The sequence below is a fragment of the Corvus moneduloides genome, chromosome 13 (genome assembly GCF_009650955.1).
Source record: "Corvus moneduloides isolate bCorMon1 chromosome 13, bCorMon1.pri, whole genome shotgun sequence".
In the NCBI taxonomy this organism is placed as follows: domain Eukaryota; kingdom Metazoa; phylum Chordata; class Aves; order Passeriformes; family Corvidae; genus Corvus; species Corvus moneduloides.
The window spans coordinates 11,704,394-11,723,182 of record NC_045488.1 but is presented as its reverse complement, the minus strand read 5'-3'; the positions used below and the strand labels follow the sequence as shown (position 1 = coordinate 11,723,182).

Here is an 18,789-nt window from a genome sequence, read left to right as displayed (position 1 = left end):
AACTACATTAATGAAGGTTGTCAATGACTGTAGTTCCTAATCTTTTGTTTTTCATCAATATAACAAAATCTACAGTCTAAAATGAAATACAGAGGATCTGTACAATGCCTCAGATCTACAGTATGCCATTGTTAGATGGATTTGATAGTAAGTAATCACCGTGAAATGTTAAGGACAGCCTTAGAAATCCAGGGACTTGTTACCTTAACCTAGAGGGAAGGTGGTAAATTTTCCTGAACTTGAGGTACTGGAGATCTTCCAGGAAACAGGGAGGGCGACTATTTCATTTCAGGAGACATCAGGAAGTGGTTGTATTGATGAGCTACTTTTTTTTTTTTGCTCTGTGCTCAGAGTTGTCATTCTAAATATGGAAATGTGGGCTAAAAGCTTTTTTTTTTCTTTTATCCAGGGCTTTAAACCCAACTACCTAAACCAGGAAACCCAGTTTCCAGTATCATCAGCTCCAGGTAGCTCTTTCAGGAGAATGACCTGAAGTACTCTGTGCTACGCTAAATTCTTGCTGAAACAAAATCCACAAAGTAGTGCCAGTTAAACAAACATCTCCATTTCCAGCTCTGACTCCTGGGGAGCACAAATCCTTTATTTTAATTGTCTGCATCCTTTGCAGTTGATGCCAAATCTGCTGTCCCTCACCTCCTTCCATGAGCATTCCACCACACCCTGCAGCTGAGGAACCAGCTCCAGCTTTTGTCCAAGTCTGGCAGGTTTTGGGGCAGTTTCTGATGAGAAGCCACACCTGGGTCACCTTTAATCTTTTGCTTCACACTTGTTCTGTTTTCTTCCCATCCAGCTCCTGCTCTGAAATTCTAGCTGCAGTTCAACAACTCTATTACTCCTTTAATGAGTGGGAATAAATAATCCAGTAGTGTGAACAGAATGATATTCCTGACTTTTTAACAATATTATAATTTCATTTTTAATCTGCAGCATTGCTAAAAGCCCTACATTTTTGGCACCAGCAGCATGGGAGCGGAATGTGAGAGACTGCAAAGCAGTTTCAATCCTTCCATCAGCTCAAGGCTCAGAAGTGTTAGTAGTAATTAAAAACTTTTTTTTCCCCCCTCAAAATACATTTCAGACTTCACACACGCTGAGAAATCTCTCTCACCATGGGAACTTTCAGGTCACTTGTTTCCTGCAAAAACAGGTACAGTTTTCTTTTGTCAGGGTAGAACAAAGCCATAAGGAAGTGCAGGTTTCATTTCCTCCTAGGACACCGCAGTCTATTAAGTGCCAGTGAACTAATGAGCCTCTCAGACCTTATGTTGTTCTGGCTTGGATCAAGGCTTCCTTTTCCTTAACCCTTTGGAAACCAGCTCGAGTACAGCCATTGGCTAAATTCCACCTTGGGAAAATCTACATGGGCTCTGGGATATTCAAATCCAACACAATATCCATGTAAAACAGCAATAAAACAGGAATTAAAAATGCTCCTTTGGATTTTTATTTGAAGCAGGAATCAGCATTTATGCAAATATTCTCATCTGCAATTAATTAATTCTGTGACCAAAGTAGAAGAGAAAAAGGCTCCACAAAAAATAATGTCTGATGCTGCGGGATCAAAGATTTGGCATTGGAAAAACTGGGTGCTGATCTTGTGCAACTGCTTAGTCTCATTTAGTATTTGTGTTAAAACTGCCTTTGCCTTAATTTTTGGGACGTAATCCCAAGGATACTTGCCATTCCTAGGATGATAGTCTCCATTCACTGAGATCTGCTCTTCCATAGTAAAATGTAGAATGTGTTGTCTGTTGGGATATTAAAGATTTGATGGATAAAGGTAATTTTACAAATATAATGTTGTCCTTTAACAATTGTGACCAAAAGAGTCACCAGTATCCAAAATACAGATGGACAGACCTGCAAAAGTCATGGAATTCTGGGAATCACAGTGCAAGTAGAATTCTTTTGATGAATTAGTGCCATTAATTTTCTTTCTGATAATTTGAAAATGACCACAAAAGAACTGCTGCAAAAGTCTTTAGATAATAGAAAAAGCAGCATAACAATAGAGACAGTACTGCAGAGGAACATGGATTGCTGAGATTACTGATAAAATGGTGTTTAAATTAAGATGGCATTTATAGGCAGGAGAACCATGGGATATTTTGGGTTGGAAGGGACCTTAAGGCCCATCCCATTCCACCCCCTGCTATGGGCAGGGACACCTTCCCTATCCCAGGTGGCTCCAAGCCCCATCCAGCCTGGCCTTGGACACATCCAGGGACAGCCACAGCTTCTCTGGGCACCCTGTGCCAGGGCCTCCCCACCCTCCCAGGGAAGGATTTTTTCCCCAATATCTAAACTATTCCTAATCTCCTTCAGTTTGAAGCCATTCCCCCCTGTCCTGTCACTCCAGATTTTTCTGAGTAGTCTCTCTCCATCTTTCCTCTAGGCCCCTTATGGTACTGGAAGGCCACAATGAGGTCACCCCAAAGCTTCTCTTCTCCAGGCTGACCAATCCCAACTCTCCCAGCCTTTCCTCACAGCAGAGTGGCTCCATCCCTCTGATCATTCTGGTGGCCTCTGGACTCCCTTCAGCAGGTCTAACACTGGACCTCCTTTCCTGCCAGAAGCCTGTATTTCAGAACACAGCTCGTTGGAATTTGGGCTCTCAGGGCTCTTTTCAGTAAATCTGATCTCCTGCTCTGAGTCAGTGATAAAGGCAGCATGACCCCATTAATAAGATTTTTAACCCAGATGCTGAACTTCAGGAATAGCAACAGGGACATGAAGAGCATCGGGATGATCCTGTGCTTTTCAACAAGAAAGATGGGATGTTCCAAATGCCACACTCAGGAATCACAGAGATGTTCTGTCTCAGTTAATGTTACTTCACACACCAACTCAGAAGGAAAACCAAACCTGTTCTTACAGATGAGGAAGCATTTCCAGAAGCATAAGGAATGAGGCACTTAAACAATTTCTGTTAACTATTCTTTCAGAGCATCTGCTTCCCAAGGTTGCTCTTCTTCCAATTTCAGTTTGTTTTCTGCTGCAACTCCTAGAATTGCTTCAATATCTCGAATTGCCATCTGTAACAGATTCAAGGAATACAAGTTATTTAATGGGCATTATAATGGAATCCAGCAGCCAGGGTGCACAGCTGGCAGTGCCTGCCTTGAACAGGTAACAGGGTTACATGGGACAGGATGCACCAATTAAATTTACTTTTACTTTGGGGACACTTGGGGGAATTATTAGTAAATATGTACAAATCTCAGGTAAATAAAAATACAATTTGTACTCCTAATTAACTAACAGGTGTTTTATTTCACATATGTTAACTCGCAATGAAGAAAAGTTCTCTTTTATATTTTTCTTCAGTTGTTGCTTTTCATTCCCTCATACTGAAAAAAATGGGGATTTTTTTTGTTGTTTGTTCTGTAACATGTTGAAATTTAATTATGTCTTCCCCAAAATCTGTCATTTCACACTCTACTTGTCAGGGGAAAATCTACTCAGAGTGGAAAGAATCTGCTATAAATTATGTGACATGACTTAAGATACAAATCTAACACAGTGTTCCCCTTCACCTTTCACAAAACACTTAGAGACAGGATCTTGGAAAGTTTTTATAAAGTTAAAGGTGATGTAGCTCAGCAAAGGAAGTCCCTGTGGGAGGCTGAGCAATTCTCTGGAATCAAAAAGCAGCTTTGTAAGGAGTGCTTGTTCCAGGGCACGGGGTTGGATTCATTATTGCTTTCCTGGCTCCTTTGGCAGTGGGGTCATCACAGAGGAGCTCTGGAGGAAAGGTGGGGGAACCTCCCCAGAGTGAGCAGCCCCTGTGCTTTGTCCTGCCTCCCCCTCTCCACCCCAGAGCATCCACAGATGGGGACATTCAAAGAGCAGAGAAAATTGGGAACAAATCCACTTGGGAAATAGATGGCGGGGTGAGGGATGGGAACGAACGGATTAAGTACTCAGTGGCTGCCTGCTTAAAAGAAATCAGTGTTAATAATCTAAGCAGCTATTATTAACTGAGAAATTTGTTTCTAATTTAAGATTCTTACCTTGATGGTGTCCCTTTAAAATAAAGCAGGCAATTGTGACAGAACTGTGTGAGGCAGTGCCAACAGCTCCTTTGCTCTTCCAAAGGACACTCAGGAGCATTAGATTACAAATAATTTCACGCTCAAGGATGTCTCTTTTCAAAGAAAAAGTTTCAAACTTAAATTTAACTAACAGGTTCCGTGGGAGACCGACTACACTGACCCAGACACTGTAAACCACACACAGCCAGTGATAAAAAAGGAATGGTTTAGCACTTGTTTATGATCCAGCATGAGGTATTTGCAGGCCTTGTACAGAAATTAACCAGGATCGTTAGTTAATTAACACCTCACCTTAAAATTGGTCTCGCCTTGCATATTAGGTGCTGATATTTCTTGATGGATGATGAAGAGATTGCGAGCAAAGGTCAGGAGGACCCCCTGGAGATCCTCTCCGATTGTTCTGTTAATGATATCCAAACAAATGAGTTTACCAATGATTCCCTTCACATGCTTAAAAACAATCGCCCTCTCATTTGTGCCTGCCTGGTGATGGAATTTAATGAGGATTTTCAATCTCACAAGGTGAAAATCTTCAGGGAGATATGAAAGATGAGGCTCCATTTTAACTTGTCAACAGAAAGGATTTGTGTAATAAATAATTTTTATTAATCAACTTAGCGGAAGTAAGCAGAGAGGTTTCAGCTACTCCAAGTAAAAGGTTACTGCTGAGGTAGGACTGAAGCAGCAGAACCCTCGAATCACCCACATTAGTTGGCAAAAACTGTTGCTTCAGCCCAAAATTTGGGAAAGAAATTTCAGCAGTGCCAACATTCCTTAGATTGTTACAGCTTTTGAGGCTTTGGTTTCCCAGTGGTCCATACAGACTCTCCCATCCCTTATGGAACAGGGAATTACACTGAGGAATAATGTCTCTCATTTACTGGAATCGACCACAGATCTCTGATGTAATAAAACGGATAATTCTCATAGATGTTTCAGGTATTTCAGTTATTTTATAAGCTCCAACTGTTACAATCTTGAAAATATTTCCCAATTAATTAATTATGAAATTGCACTGAAAATGTGATGGTAGAGAACAGGAATCCTCTTTGCGGCAAGTTAGGTTATTTTCTTCTTGTCCTACTACCAAAAACGTGGAAATCGGATTTCTCCTTCCTGCAGAGGCTTTTTCAGTGCTGGGAGATCATTAACAGATCCCGTTTTTGCCCTCCCTCTCCTCTTTAGTCTTTCCATGTCAGTCATGCTCTCCAGAACTCTCAACATTTTCATTGCCTCCCTCTCATAGAACAGCAGGATTTCTTCCAGTGTCTCCCAGGATACACTGTTTACCTTTTTCCATAGGATCATGACATCATGGCTTGCAGGCAGTTTGACTCACAGATCCTGTTCCCAAAACCTCCTTGTTCCTCATATTCATTACTGCTCTCTAAATGTAATTTCTTACATCTGATTCCAACCAAATCTAATTCTATTTCTCATATTGTTTCTTCAATTTGTGGAGATCATTTTGAATTCTATTCCTGCCCTCCAGAACACTTGCAGGCACATCCAGCACTTGAAGAAGCTGTTTTGTTATCCAGGTCATTAATGAAATAGCTGCAGCATCAAAGGAATACAGAACAGGCTGAGAACAGAACGCTTCAGCTCCTCACTTATTACATCCTATTTTGGCAAGAAACTTGGGGAAGAACAATATAAAAAGGCATTAAACTTCACCCTCCTTGCCTCCTGGAAGTCAGGTTTTTAATAATGTTGCCTAGAAGAGTAAGCCTGTGCTAATCCATGTGAGAGATTGCTCCTGACAGGGAATACAGCTCTCCTGAAGCCAATTCCAGCAGGTCCTGAGCCTGCAGTGCCACCAGCCTTTGGGCTCAGCACATTCCTGTCCTTCTTTTATTACTGAAATGCTTAAAGCCTCCCTAAAACCCTCCCAAAGGCCAATCTTGGAAGAAGTCAGTGCACTTCTGTGAGCAGGAGGTGACAGCCAGGTGCTCAGGCTGTTCATTCCCTCCCTGGCCTTTATCACTCCCTGCACACCCAGAGTGCTCCCAGCTCTTTGTCACCCTGGGGAAGGGACAGCCCACACTTACATCATTCCCAGTCTGTGTCGCTTCTGGTCTTCATACAATACAAACACTGTTCCCTGTTTTTCCTGTTAAATAAAAGGACAAAGCTGCTTTATTTATTCCTAAAATATTGGTAATGGTAATAAACGTGTTTGTTACACTAAGTACACACCCATAGGTAAGAAGGGCTGGTTTGGAATTGTGTGTAAGGAATTATTGCTCAGTTTAAATAGATTATTGCTCTAACCTATTGTAGAGAATACAATAAATGCAGCAGAATCTATTCAACAGCAAATATTTGGGTACCAAAGCAGTAAGAGATGGTCAAAAGCATCTTAAAAATTATCTCCTTACACACTTATTTTTATCAAGAAGTAGATTAACCCCTAGAAGTTTTACACACACATAACTGGAAAGAAAAATAGGTGGATGTGGCATTTGAGCACATGGTTTAGTGGTGAACATGGGGGTGTTGGGTTTATGGTTGAATGATCTTAAAAGTGTTTTCCAACCCAAACAATTCTATGATTTATGATTTACATTGCTCTAAGTGGTTTTACCATATTAGAATTTACAAACAAAAATTCTGCAGAGCGAATAGCACATTTTCTCATCTTTCCCCTTCATACCTGGAGGTCAAATCCAACCCCACGAGCTTTACACGTGTGGAGGAGAAGGTTGTAGGAGATCTCTGAGAGGCTGGAATGCCTCAGCTGGCTGCTGGCCACGGCACACCGCAGGCTGCTTGGGGCAGGCTGGAGAGAAAAACACAGGATTCCTCATTTTCACACCAGTTTATATCAGAACCCAACATCTACACGGTAAATTACTGACTTTTCGCAAGGGATGGAACAACAGGATGGGGGGAATGGCTTCTCACTGCCAGAGGGCAGGGATAGATAGGGTATTGGGAAGGAATTTCCCTGGGAGGGTGGGGAGGGGCTAGCAGAGGATGCCCAGAGCAGCTGTGGCTGCCCCTGGATCCCTGGAAGTGTCCAAGGCCAGGTTGGACGGGGCTTGGAGCACCCTGGGACAGTGGAAGGTGTCCCTGCCCATGGCAGGGGGTGGGATGAGATGGGTTTTAAGGTCCCTTCCAACCCAAATAATCTTGGGGATCTGTGAATCTATAAATGGCGTTTTGCCAGTGAACTCATGTTAAGTGTGGAGTAAGAGTCCATTTGGAGAAATTCCTGTTCCTCAGAGGGTCTGCTGGACACAGACATTTCCATAAACCCCTGTATTATAGATCAGATCTACAGAATGGCTCTTTATGAACCACATTTTGGTGTTTTCACAGCTTCAGTGGACACTGAGCTCTGTGAGGTCACTATGAATCCAACCCAGCCTTGGACACTTTCAGGGATCCAGGGGCAGCCACAGCTTCTCTGGGCACCCTGTGCCAGGGCCTCCCCACCCTCACAGGGAGGGATTTATTCCCAATATCCCATCTGACCCTGCCCTCTCTCTCCCTTGCCGGTGCTGCATCGAGTTTAAACTCTTAGCAGTGCTTAGGCCAGAAGAACAGAGATGTTGCTTTGAGGAGCAGTGAGGAGAGCTGTTCTCCTAAATCAGGTCTTTCCTGATGTTAGTTTTAATGCTGGACTGTTCCCTGGGAGCAGGGACACTGCACGTCAAAGCATGAAATTTACAGTATTTTCCCTAAAATGATATTTGTTTTGACATTGACTCATTTAAATTGACATAGCTGAAATCCTTATCTAATACATCTCTGCCTGAAAATTAATCATGTTTATAATATTCTGAGAATTAATAACACCCATTGCTCAAGTCATTAACTTAAAAAAGGAGCTTCCAAAATCTGTTCTCTGCAGTAGGGGACCACAAATAAATGAATGCTTGATAAAATAATCCAAGCAGCAGTTTAACAAGCGTAAACTTGAATGTGGCTGCAATAACACAGAACTATTGTTTAAGGGTTGGCATCAGGTTGATGAGGTGCTTATTTCAGCTACAAAGCATGCATACACATGCATAATGAACTGCAGGATGAATTATTAATGTGTTGCTTATTTAGCCTCATCTGTCTAGAAGATAATGTATCCTAACTATAATGAGTGATTGGTTTTGTACATAATTACAGGAGCAGCAGTATCTAGGAAATTTGTTCTTTCAAAGAAGGAGTTCTAAAAATAAAATCCTCACACAAACTCCGGGGCTGCTCCATTTTATCAAAATCAACGCTACCAGCATGGAGAATATCTAATCAATTAAAAGGGACAGAATCATTATTAACATCATAATTTTACACAAAGTGTTTTACTTAATCATTCATTACAGATCATGTGCTGTAAAAACATTTGTCTCTTGGTTTGTTTCTTTTTCTCTTTTCCTGGGCGACTGCAGTCTTGTAGTTAACTCTTCAGGAGATAAAAATCTCAGAAATACAGGAAGAATTAAAAATAAAGGATATAATGACAATTCATGTTAATTCTGACAGAAGTTTAATTAAAAAAAAAAAGTTGCTACTTGATTACTTTTCATTTCTAAAACTTGGACTACTGGGACTAATCAGATCTAATTTACTTCTCACCAACTAAAAGTGGTTGCTTGAGGAGAACAATGGATCAAGAGCTCGTTAACCTCTAAATTACAGCTCCATGACACTTCTGGAATGGTGATACATTCCCTCCTCTACATATGGAAAAAAAGGGAGTTGTGGATCTTCTGTCAAAATGTGGCACACAGCCTTTGTTTTTTATCCACGTGTATGTACACAGACATACATTTCTTACGTTCACTTTTCTAAAGACCTTTCTTCCCATTTTATAGAATCACAGAACATTTGGATTGGAAGGGACCTTAAAGCCCATCCAGTCCCATCCCTGCCATGGGCAGGGACACCTTCCACTATCCCAGGGAGCTCCAAGCACTGTCCAACCTGGACTTGGACACTTCCAGGGATGGGATTGTTTCACTTTAACTGCTACTGTGCTGTTATCCCATGACTTTATTAACCTTGTAAAATCCAAGGGTAGCAGTTTAAAACCTGAAGAGAGCAGATTCAGCTCCTCTAGAACAGATAAACTCATTGGTAGTGACATGAATGATTATATTTGGGAACATTTCACTGCTCACAGGTTTTGTCCCCTCGTGCTGAATCCGTTGGCTTCTGCTTTCCTTTGATCCAAGAGGTCCTTGCAGGCGGCTGGAGCCACAATCCAGATTTCCATCTGTCATGTACAACAGGAGCTGAGTCAGGGCCAGCTGGTCACTGTAGCAAAGGTCAAGGTCTGTTGCCCACACCTAATCAAAACAAAGAGGGGCATTCAAATAAACTGAAAAGAAGAAGAGTAAAATTCAGCAATTTTGAAGGAACGTCTCTGCCTTTATTGTTCTAAGTGTTGGCGTTCCTGCTTTTGGCTTCCTGGCGCTGGAGCAGTGCTGGCAGTCATGAAGATCTTAGGAAGGAATCCTTCCCTGTGAGGGTGGGGAGGCCCTGGCACAGGGTGCCCAGAGAAGCTGTGGCTGCCCCTGGATCCCTGGAATTGTCCAAGGCCAGGTTGGAAAAGGCTTGGAGCCACTTGGGATAAGGAAGGTGTCCCTGCCCATGGCAGGGGGTGGAACGGGATGGGCTTTAAGGTCCCTTCCAACCCAAACCATTCCAGGATTCTATGATTCCACAAACCACTTCCAAACAGGAACAACCAGAACTCTTCTGTAACTTCAGAAATAATTTCTCAGGCAGGACTTACGAGGCTGAGGGAAGCACTATGAATTGCTTCTGCAAGGCTCCTCCACCCCAATAACCAGAGCTTGGTTTTCCCAGGAGTTTTTCCCACTTAAAAAATCCCTGTGCCTACTGTGCCAGTGAGCAATGTTCCTACACACCAATATCTGCCCTACAGTGGACCCCTTAAAACAAATCTCCCAGTGAACAACTTGCCTAAGCCCTGGAATGGTAAATGGAGTCATTATAAGGATATTAAGGGGTCAGGCAGCCAAGGCCTCTTGGAAAACTGGAGTTAATTTCAGAATCATATGCACATGGTAATGCCCTTTATAATGGGGAATAAATCACCCCAGTAACAGTTGTTAATATCTAACTGCCAAGTATCTGTTGCTGTATTAAAGATCCTATTTGTCAACTTAAATATTTCCTGCTGCATGGTCTAAAATGCAAATTGGATGCTAATGGCTGGCTTTACTTAGTAATAGGGGACTGTTCCCCAATTATACTACTTAATTTTCTTCAATAATTTATTGTTTATCATCACTTCTGCAAGACAGGAAGAACTTTGCTGTCCATTTGTACTTTTCCAGTATGTGCTAACCTTTTCAACGAGCCAAATAATAATGATAAACTATTCATATTTTGGGAGTGTTCCATTAATTTTGATAAATATTATCAACAAATCTGTGTCAATATGTCCTAGATCTTGTCTGAGCTAGGTTTTACACTCTCAGTTAAAACTTTGCCCTCAGAAAGAGGTGGCAGGGCCACATGAGAGAGCCAGGGACCCAAAACTTGGATATCTGAGGGCTGTTCACTGGCTCCAACGGAACTGTTTGCTCTTAACCCAGACCCTGATATTACACCTGACCTCAAAAACCACACCTGGAAGCTTTGCTGAGCACAAACAGAGCCACAGGAGGCAAGCTGGACTGAAGGGCGACCATAAAAAAGGTTAAGCAAAGACATCCCCGCAACTGAAGTGAGTACCAGAGCAGAGTCCTGGCAAAATGCAGGGGATGAGTTGAGGATTTACCAGCAGATAAAACATTAAAAAAGCAGCCTGGCAAACCTAAGCAGCCATTAGCAGTAGATAAGTTCATTCCACCCTCTCAGGGATTCACACAAACCCTACCAGGCGTGGGGTAGCACGTACATTGTGCAGGAGTTACTCCCCAAATCCCACATTGTCAGTGACTACAATTAGAATATGTGCAAGTGACATTGTTTTGATTTCAGATGTAGAGAAAAACCCATGAATTACTCATGTGATCCATTTCACATCATCTAAACAAAACCCCAGCATGCCAGCCCGGCTCCAGTGCCCGCTGGCGCATTCCCAGGAGCTGCTCTGGGAAGGACAGGAGCACTCCTGCATCCCCTGCTCCAGGGAATGGCTCCAGCTTGCCCAAGGAAGGGACTGTGAGAAGAGGGAAGAACAGAAAACACTTTTAGCAGAGCAACTTTTGTGCTGGAAATCATGAGATTGACCAAATACTGGCTTAAGGAATTTCTGTTTTCTTCCAAAGAGGATTAAATAGTTTTTGGACATGGTTTCATCATCTCAGACCAATTTATGCTGCTGCCTACAAAATTAAGGGCTTGGATCCCCAGGGGCATGAAGGAAGGTGTCTATCCCCTCCCCTGCTGTGACAAAGGAGAGCTCCAAAACCTCGTTAAGCTTCACGTTCTACTTAGGTAAAATCATAGTATATTTTGCATTTTCCAATATAAGGTGTGGGGAGGAGGAGGAGGAAGGCAAACATGGCTGGAAGCCACCTGTCCACCTCCTTTCATCCCTGAGCCTGCGGCTGAACCACCCCTGTTGGAACTTAGAGCAGCCAAATGGCCACTTCTTGGTGCCAGCTGGGATCACCCCCAAGGATTGTTTTCCTGGCTCAGGACTCTCAGAGAACACGTTATTGTGGCCATGTCCCTTCCTGTCCTGGCCATGACCCAGAACATCCCTAACATGGGGAGAAAGGAAGAAAGATCAGATGGCACAAGATTTTCCAGCTTTATCCTAGCAGGGGATTCCCTTTTGCCATGGAAACATAAAAATGGCCTTTAAATCCCCTTTGTGCTGCTACAGAAATGGGAAAACACAGAGCCTGGACAAGGGGTCTGACCAGATGAACCAACTCCTCCAGTAAATCAGGAGCTCTTAGGAGATGACCTGTGCAGAGGTCAAGTTTAAGTAAAGAACGATACAATCCTACAGATTAACAAACATCTATTATTGAGCCCATCCTCATGTTCTGAGCATCTACAACAAAGGCACGTATTAATTGCACGCATTTATGATTGGAGGTGTCAAATCCTGATAGGATTGCATGGAAAATTAGCAGAACACATGGAGTTTTCACCTGAAATTCAGGGATTTTCAGAATTTATGTTCAGAAAATAAACTGGAACAGAGCAGCCTAGAACTGACACTTGATTTTCAAAGTTCAAAGGCAGAAGGTAGAGGCAGTAGTTAAGATTTTAGACAGATTTAAGACTGGTTTTAGGTCAAGCTAAGCAGAGCACAGAGATCAGGACTCTCCAGAATCCCACCAGTGGAAAAAAATGAGTTAGAAATACATCCTGCAAGACTTGCTGGCTGTTTATCCAAGGAAATATGTGCTTCCAGGAGAGTCTCTTTTGGCATGCACAGCTTCAGAGCCGGTGCTTCATGGAGAAGACATCTCAAGTGAATAAAGTCACAATTATGCTGGAATTCTTTACAGCTTCCATAAAAATGCTTCAGCTTTAAAACATAAACTTGAGAAGGGAAGAAAACATAAATTCTTAAAGAGTTACTAAATTACAGCTCTGCTTTCTTCCGTTTAACTGTTTTATCTGCGTCTGGTATCGACGTCTGCGTTACTGTAAAGAGCACCCGTGCTATTTTTAAAGAAGTGCTTGAACGATACTGTAAAAATGTCAATTAGTAAAATATTAATGCAACTGGGGCGCTGGAAAGAGAGTGTCTTTTATGACTTTTAAAATTTGCACGAGAATTGATTCCAGCAGTGCTGGCAGGCTCTTATCTGGCTGCCATCTCGTGGCAGCTGCTGGGATGGGCTGGGGCTCGCCCACAAACTTCAATTTTAGGGCTCTACAACTCCTCTGTCCTGGTGGATATAGGACTGGGAGATCGTTAATGACAACACCGTGGCTCCTGTTGGAAAACAGCACATAGAAAAAATGCTGTGTTCTGTCTGGAGAGACCCTCAGACATGAGCGGGAATTGTCCAATCCCGTTTTTCCAGTGTTTTTCCAGTGTTCCCTCATTACTGCTGGGAAAGGCTGAGGCTGTGCAAAAGCCATCAGACCCACAGAAAAGGTGACTTAGGATCCTGCTTCTTCAAACTATCCATCCACAGAGCTGTGGAGGTAAGGAAGTTGATCTGTTTAAATATTCCCACTCAATTCAGTGGATTTATTTGGGTGCAGCTCCCAGCTGGGATCTGAGCAGCAGGGATCTGACTGTCAATAACTGGGGAGGATTTCACTCTGAGGGGCCAAGGCTTTGCTCTGAATGATCATCTTGGAAAATAAAGTGGGAATCAGAAGTGATTCAGTCCAAATTCTGCACCTAATTCTTCTCCACTTCTTCCCCAAAACACTGAAAACAGCGTCTCCATCTCCCTTCCCCTCAGGAACAAGGCACAGGTGCCTGTAGCTGAGATAGAAATAGATTCCTGAGGCAAACAGGGAATTGTGTGGAGTCCCAGCTTTCCCTGCCCCTTGGATCTCACAGCCAGGGGCTTGTGGCAGCCAAGGCTGTGTCCTCCCACTGAGCTGTATGTGACAACACATGTTGTTCCTTATCCATCCCTTTGCTCCTAGTGCTCTCCAAAGGTTAATATGTTCTGTAAAACACACTTGGAAAGAATTCCTGAGTATCCTGGACTCCCAGGAAATGCATCTGAGCCTTCCATCTACTGCATTCAAATGTACACTTGTGAAATGAGTGAGCAGATCTTCCAAGGGTCTAATAGGATTTCTTGTTTGCCAAAAACACTGTGCTTTCAGGAACACAAGCCTTTGTGTGATCTTTCTCTCCCAAGACAGATGGCCTCACTAATTACCTCTACATCCAGTTAAATTTAAAAACCTGTGCTTAAATAATGTTAAAGTTGTGGTACATGCTGATAAACATGGGAATATTAAGGTAAAATTAGATGGGAACAAGGGAAGAAAACCAAGATGGAGCAGACAGGAATCCTAAGAAGCCACAAGAATTACTGAATAATTTAATGAGTCCTTGTTTGTGCCAGGAAATGTCACAACCTTAATAATCTAGGAAGTATTCCTGCATTTCAGTGAAATCCTGGCTTGAGTAAAGCAATTGGCAAAACTCCCATGGACTTCCACGGGTGAGAATGTCATCCCTTAATCTTTTTAAAGCAACTTTCCATGGAAGTTGTCCAATATGGCTTATCCAGAATTCTAATTACAATGCTGTGAACATCCCTTTTGGGAGTCAAATATAACTGGGATCTGAATTTCAGAGCTGACAAACTACTGTGAGAGTGAGGCCCTGTCACAGGGTGCCCAGAGAAGCTGTGGCTGCCCCTGCATCCCTGCAAGTGTCCAAGGCCAGGTTGGACATTGGGGCTTGGAGCACCCTGGGGTAGTGGAAGGCGTCCCTGCCCATGGCAGGGGATGAAACGAGATGATCTTGAAAGTCCCTTCCCACCCAAGCCATTCCATGATTCCATGATTATTCTGATTCTCTGGTTCACCACAGCCACCCTACAGTGGATCAGTTACCAAAAACCTGAAAGTTCTGCAGTTCCCCACAGCCTTAAAATCCAGAGATGTTCCCTTTTACAGTCAAACACATCTTAATACTGAGGGTCCTCAGTGAAGATTCCAGAATAAAACATCATGAGAGTGAAAAACAAGGAGATGCATCAGGTCTACATTTGATGCTGTTAGAATACCCACATGCTTTCCTCAGTTCACATGCCCCAGAGTTTGAAAACTGTTTGTTCCAAAGGGCAAAGCTTTCTCCTGACATTTTCTGGAGTTCCATAGGAAAGTTGGCATTTCTTGATCTCAGGGAGACAGTGTGAGGTAACAGACCTGCCCCACTCACCTGCTGCTCCCTTGTCTGCGGATGGGTGAAAGCCACAAAATCAACGGAGAAGTAGCCAAGCACTCCTTTGGATTTACAGACCTCCCCAATTTTTGAGCAGAGTGAGTTAAGAACTGCTGGATCCACGGAACGTTGTGGGATGGTGGTGCCAGAAGATCTGAGGGGTCCCTCAGCATGGAGCTGGTCTCCAGATGACACCATTGTCACCTCCCCTGTTGGCTCTACCAGCAGATCCACTGTCAGGTTGGTGATGCTGGCAGAGAACGGGAAGGCTTCGATCACTCCACCTGGAATTAGAAAGGAATTATCTGTCCAGCTTGGAATCAAATCCACAAGTGCTGCCCTTCAGGGTGCACAGGATGGAGCCACCAGCTCCAGGGGGGTTGGAGATACAGCAAATAAATCAGTGGAATGGGAGCAGCAGAGCCAGAACCGTGGATCTCTTGGAGGAGAAAGGAGTTCAGTTAGTGGCTTTTCAGTCCCACTTCCAAACTGGATAAATCCCACAGCTGACTGGAGAAACAGGCTCTGGGGTAGCAGGAGTGAATCCAGGTCAACACCAGGCCCAGGACAGCTGGGAAGTGCAATGTTGGGACAGGGAATAGGATAACTCCTGCTGTGAGCTCATCTTGTGGACTCCCATCTGTACAATGGTCCTAGATAAGAGTCTGCCTGTGGCATTCATCCACAAAAGGAACTCGGCATGGAAATAACAGCTTCCAGCATGGTTTTCCACAGGAAGATCACCAAGACAACTGTTTGGAATTGTGGATTTGCCTTTTTATTGCATATAATGCCATAACCCAATTTTGGGTTATGTTGGGATAAACTACTATGTAATAAAATTGGTACTAGATGTGCTAAGTGGCATTATTCAAAAAGAAAAATACCTTCAAAGCTTTGATTCATCCTTGTCTCTTCCATGAAGAAATACATAAAGAAATGTATATATGAAATATTCTTACATTTACCTACACTCATGTGCTGAAATTCCCTAACGCCTTTCCCCAAATGTGACAGTCTTTGGTGCAGCACCCAAGGATTAAGGAGTTGGTGCTTATGGATTCAGAATCCAGAGTTAATATAGGTAAACGCTTGGACAGGACAAATGAGTGATAGAACAGTGGCCTATAATTCATTGGTAAATGAACATTTGAAGCATAATGGAGAAATAAAAGGAGATAAATATTTAAATGGGCCCAAGACTAACAAGAATATGGCAGACAATATGGCATAATTACTCCTTATAACACTTCACAGCGACTTTGCAGTCTTATTTACCTTGACTAAGAAATGTTTGGAGGAATTTTTCCCATGTAGGGAATCGTTTCTCATTGACTGGCTGTACGTGCTGTGCTAAAAGGCCCGGCAGCTCCTGGGAGATCTTCACCAAAGCTAGCTCCTGCAGAAACAAATTAAATAGAACCACAAGCAATTTTACTACAGAAATGAAAACTGCTTGTGGGGTGATTAAAAACCAGGCCTCCAACAGGCAAAAAAAAAAAAAAAAATGTGGTTACTGTTTACCCACAGTCAGGAAGCCTTTTTTAATTTTTCTACTTGCTCCTCTTCCCTCCTTCTGCAAACTGTCCTTCTCTGAAAGCCAATCCCCCCTCAGCACAGCATCTCTTGCATTATAATTTATATCAATAATTGGATCTGGCATCTGAAAATGCCAAGTACTTGGTAACTGCTTTGGGATCAATACCAGCAGTCAATAACTTGTACATCACTTGTATTTTGAAGCAGCATATTGAAATAGTCACATATGCCAGCAGCAGTTTTACTGGTTCTATGTTTAAGCTCTTATATCAACCCAAATACCCTTTAGTTAGAAAAAAAATACGAATAATCAAGCAAAAGCATTTCTAAAGCAGGAGATATCCTTTTAAATCTGTAAAATATCTGTAACAAATTCCCAAGCGCCTGTGTCTTTGGTGGAGTTTGATTAGTCACTCCACAGCTAAACCAGCTTTTTTCCTAGTTTTAAATTCTTTATTATCACACACACAGCCCAGCCCCATTAAATACAGAAAGTAACTGCACTGCTTTTACTGCTCCCCAAAGTCCCAGAAGAACATGAGCATATAAAGTGCAAGGACCCTGACTGGATTGCTTCAGGCTCCTTTTCTTGCTGCTTCATGAGCCTCCCTCCGCTCCCCCAGGGCTCTTTGCCTCTGTTTTACATCCCCTCTCCTCAGCACCCCATGCTGCAGCAGATGACCAGCCCTCCTCTGATCCTGCCAATGTCCTCAGCCACAATCACTTTATCTCAGGCTCTGGAGGAACATGATGAAACCTTATGGCTGACAGCTAAGAATAGCAAATAAAAAATTAAAGCTGTTTTTCCAGAGCAGTGAGCTTGAAGAGAGGGGCTTTGTCATGGAGCACATGATGTAAAGTAACCAAAAATGCAAATTCAAAATCACTCCGCTGTGATTTACCTACCAGAATGAGAAGGATGGAGCAATGATCAGAATCCCAGGATGGCTTGGGTGGGAAGGGACTTTAAATCCCATCCCATTCCACCCCTGCCATGGGCAGGGACACCTTCCACTATCCCAGGCTGCTCCAAGCCCCATCCAGCCTTGGACACTTCCAGGGATGGGGCAGCCACAGCTTCTCTGGACAATTGGGCAATTAGAGATTAACTCTGCATGCAGGAGACCTGGATAAACCCTGGTCCTGACTGCAGTCACCTTGAGGCTTCAGGAAGGGGATTTTCCATCTGCGCCTCAGCTGCCCAGCCATGAAAAGGGGACAATTGCTGTCCCTACCTCACATGGAATTGAGGGAAAAAATGCCTTAAAAATATCAAGGTGCTTAGATAGCAATGCTGATCTGGGCTATGTGAGCTCCTATCATATAATAAGGAGAAAAGTATGTTGTTGACCGAAAAAATATCACAAAAAAAGGGTTAAAAAGGGTTTTAGTCAGTATATCAATACACTAAGCAGCACAACCTCATGGCAAAAACAAAGGAGCACATAAACCATGAGATCCAAGCTCAGAATTTACCCAACTTCAGGTCTTACCCTGCTCATTTCCTTAGGATCTGAAGGAGGAATTTCAGTTTTGGATGGCTCAGCTGACTGAAACAGCAGAGTAGTGAGCAAATATCCATTGGCCTTGTGTGGGTTTGTATTTGTGCTGAATTATTGCTGAGCCAACAAGGCACAAGCTGAGGCGGCTCATGAAAATAAACGTGGCTTTGGAGAGAGGATGTGAGCCATGATGGATGGCCTGGAATTGCTGCCCCACAAATCAGTTCACAGTAGTGCATCCAGCAACACCTCTGTCACTCCCAGTCTCATCCCTGAGACCTGCTGACTTTGGGTATTGTGCAATTTAAACAGAAATATAAAAACAAACAAAGCAAGAGGTGTGCAGTGGCTGCCTGAAAGCTTTTGATAAATCACAGGGAAAAAACCCCAGAAACAGGAATCTCTGCTGGATGTGGAGGCATTTGGGAGTGCTGTGCCCAAGCTTGTGTAAGTAACAATGAAACTGTGAGCATGTAACGTGGGACACAACCTTCCAGTGCAACAATTCCGAGCTGTATCTCCTTTCGGACAGAGCTGGAGGATCACACATGGCTCTGGAAGAAACTTCCCTAAACTGGGTGCAAAATGAGGCAGAACTTTCAAGGGACTTTTTCTCTGCCTTTTAAATTTTCTTCTTGCACGTCTAAGGCATGGCTCCTTCAGGATAAGAAATCATGGAATCCTGGAATGGTTTGGGTTTGGAGGGACCTTAAAGTTCATCCCAATGCCACGGGCAGAGACACCTTCCACTATATCCCAGGGTGCTTTAAGTCCTGTCTAACCTGGCCTTGGACATTTGCATGGATCCAGGGGCAGCCACAGCTTCTCTGGCACCCTCAGCACTGGTGACTGTGAAAGATAT

General features: G+C 43.2%; 1 protein-coding gene across 8 annotated transcripts in view; it reads right to left on the bottom strand.

The window, feature by feature from the left end:
* Nucleotides 1-2,832: 2,832 nt before the first annotated feature.
* Nucleotides 2,833-18,789, bottom strand: part of IQCH (IQ motif containing H) — a 50,211-nt gene continuing 34,254 nt past the window's right edge. For 7 of the 8 annotated variants that reach the window (XM_032123167.1, XM_032123171.1, XM_032123170.1 and 4 more), the window contains 7 exons: nt 16,165-16,285; nt 14,884-15,170; nt 9,200-9,367; nt 6,733-6,858; nt 6,128-6,189; nt 4,368-4,476; nt 2,833-3,056 (listed from right to left, as the gene is read on the bottom strand). In XM_032123167.1, the coding sequence (XP_031979058.1) occupies nt 2,955-3,056; nt 4,368-4,476; nt 6,128-6,189; nt 6,733-6,858; nt 9,200-9,367; nt 14,884-15,170; nt 16,165-16,285 (975 nt within the window). In that variant the 3' untranslated portion in view covers nt 2,833-2,954. The remainder of the gene's footprint in view (nt 3,057-4,367; nt 4,477-6,127; nt 6,190-6,732; nt 6,859-9,199; nt 9,368-14,883; nt 15,171-16,164; nt 16,286-18,789) is intronic. The other variant, XM_032123172.1, reaches the window with a different exon arrangement.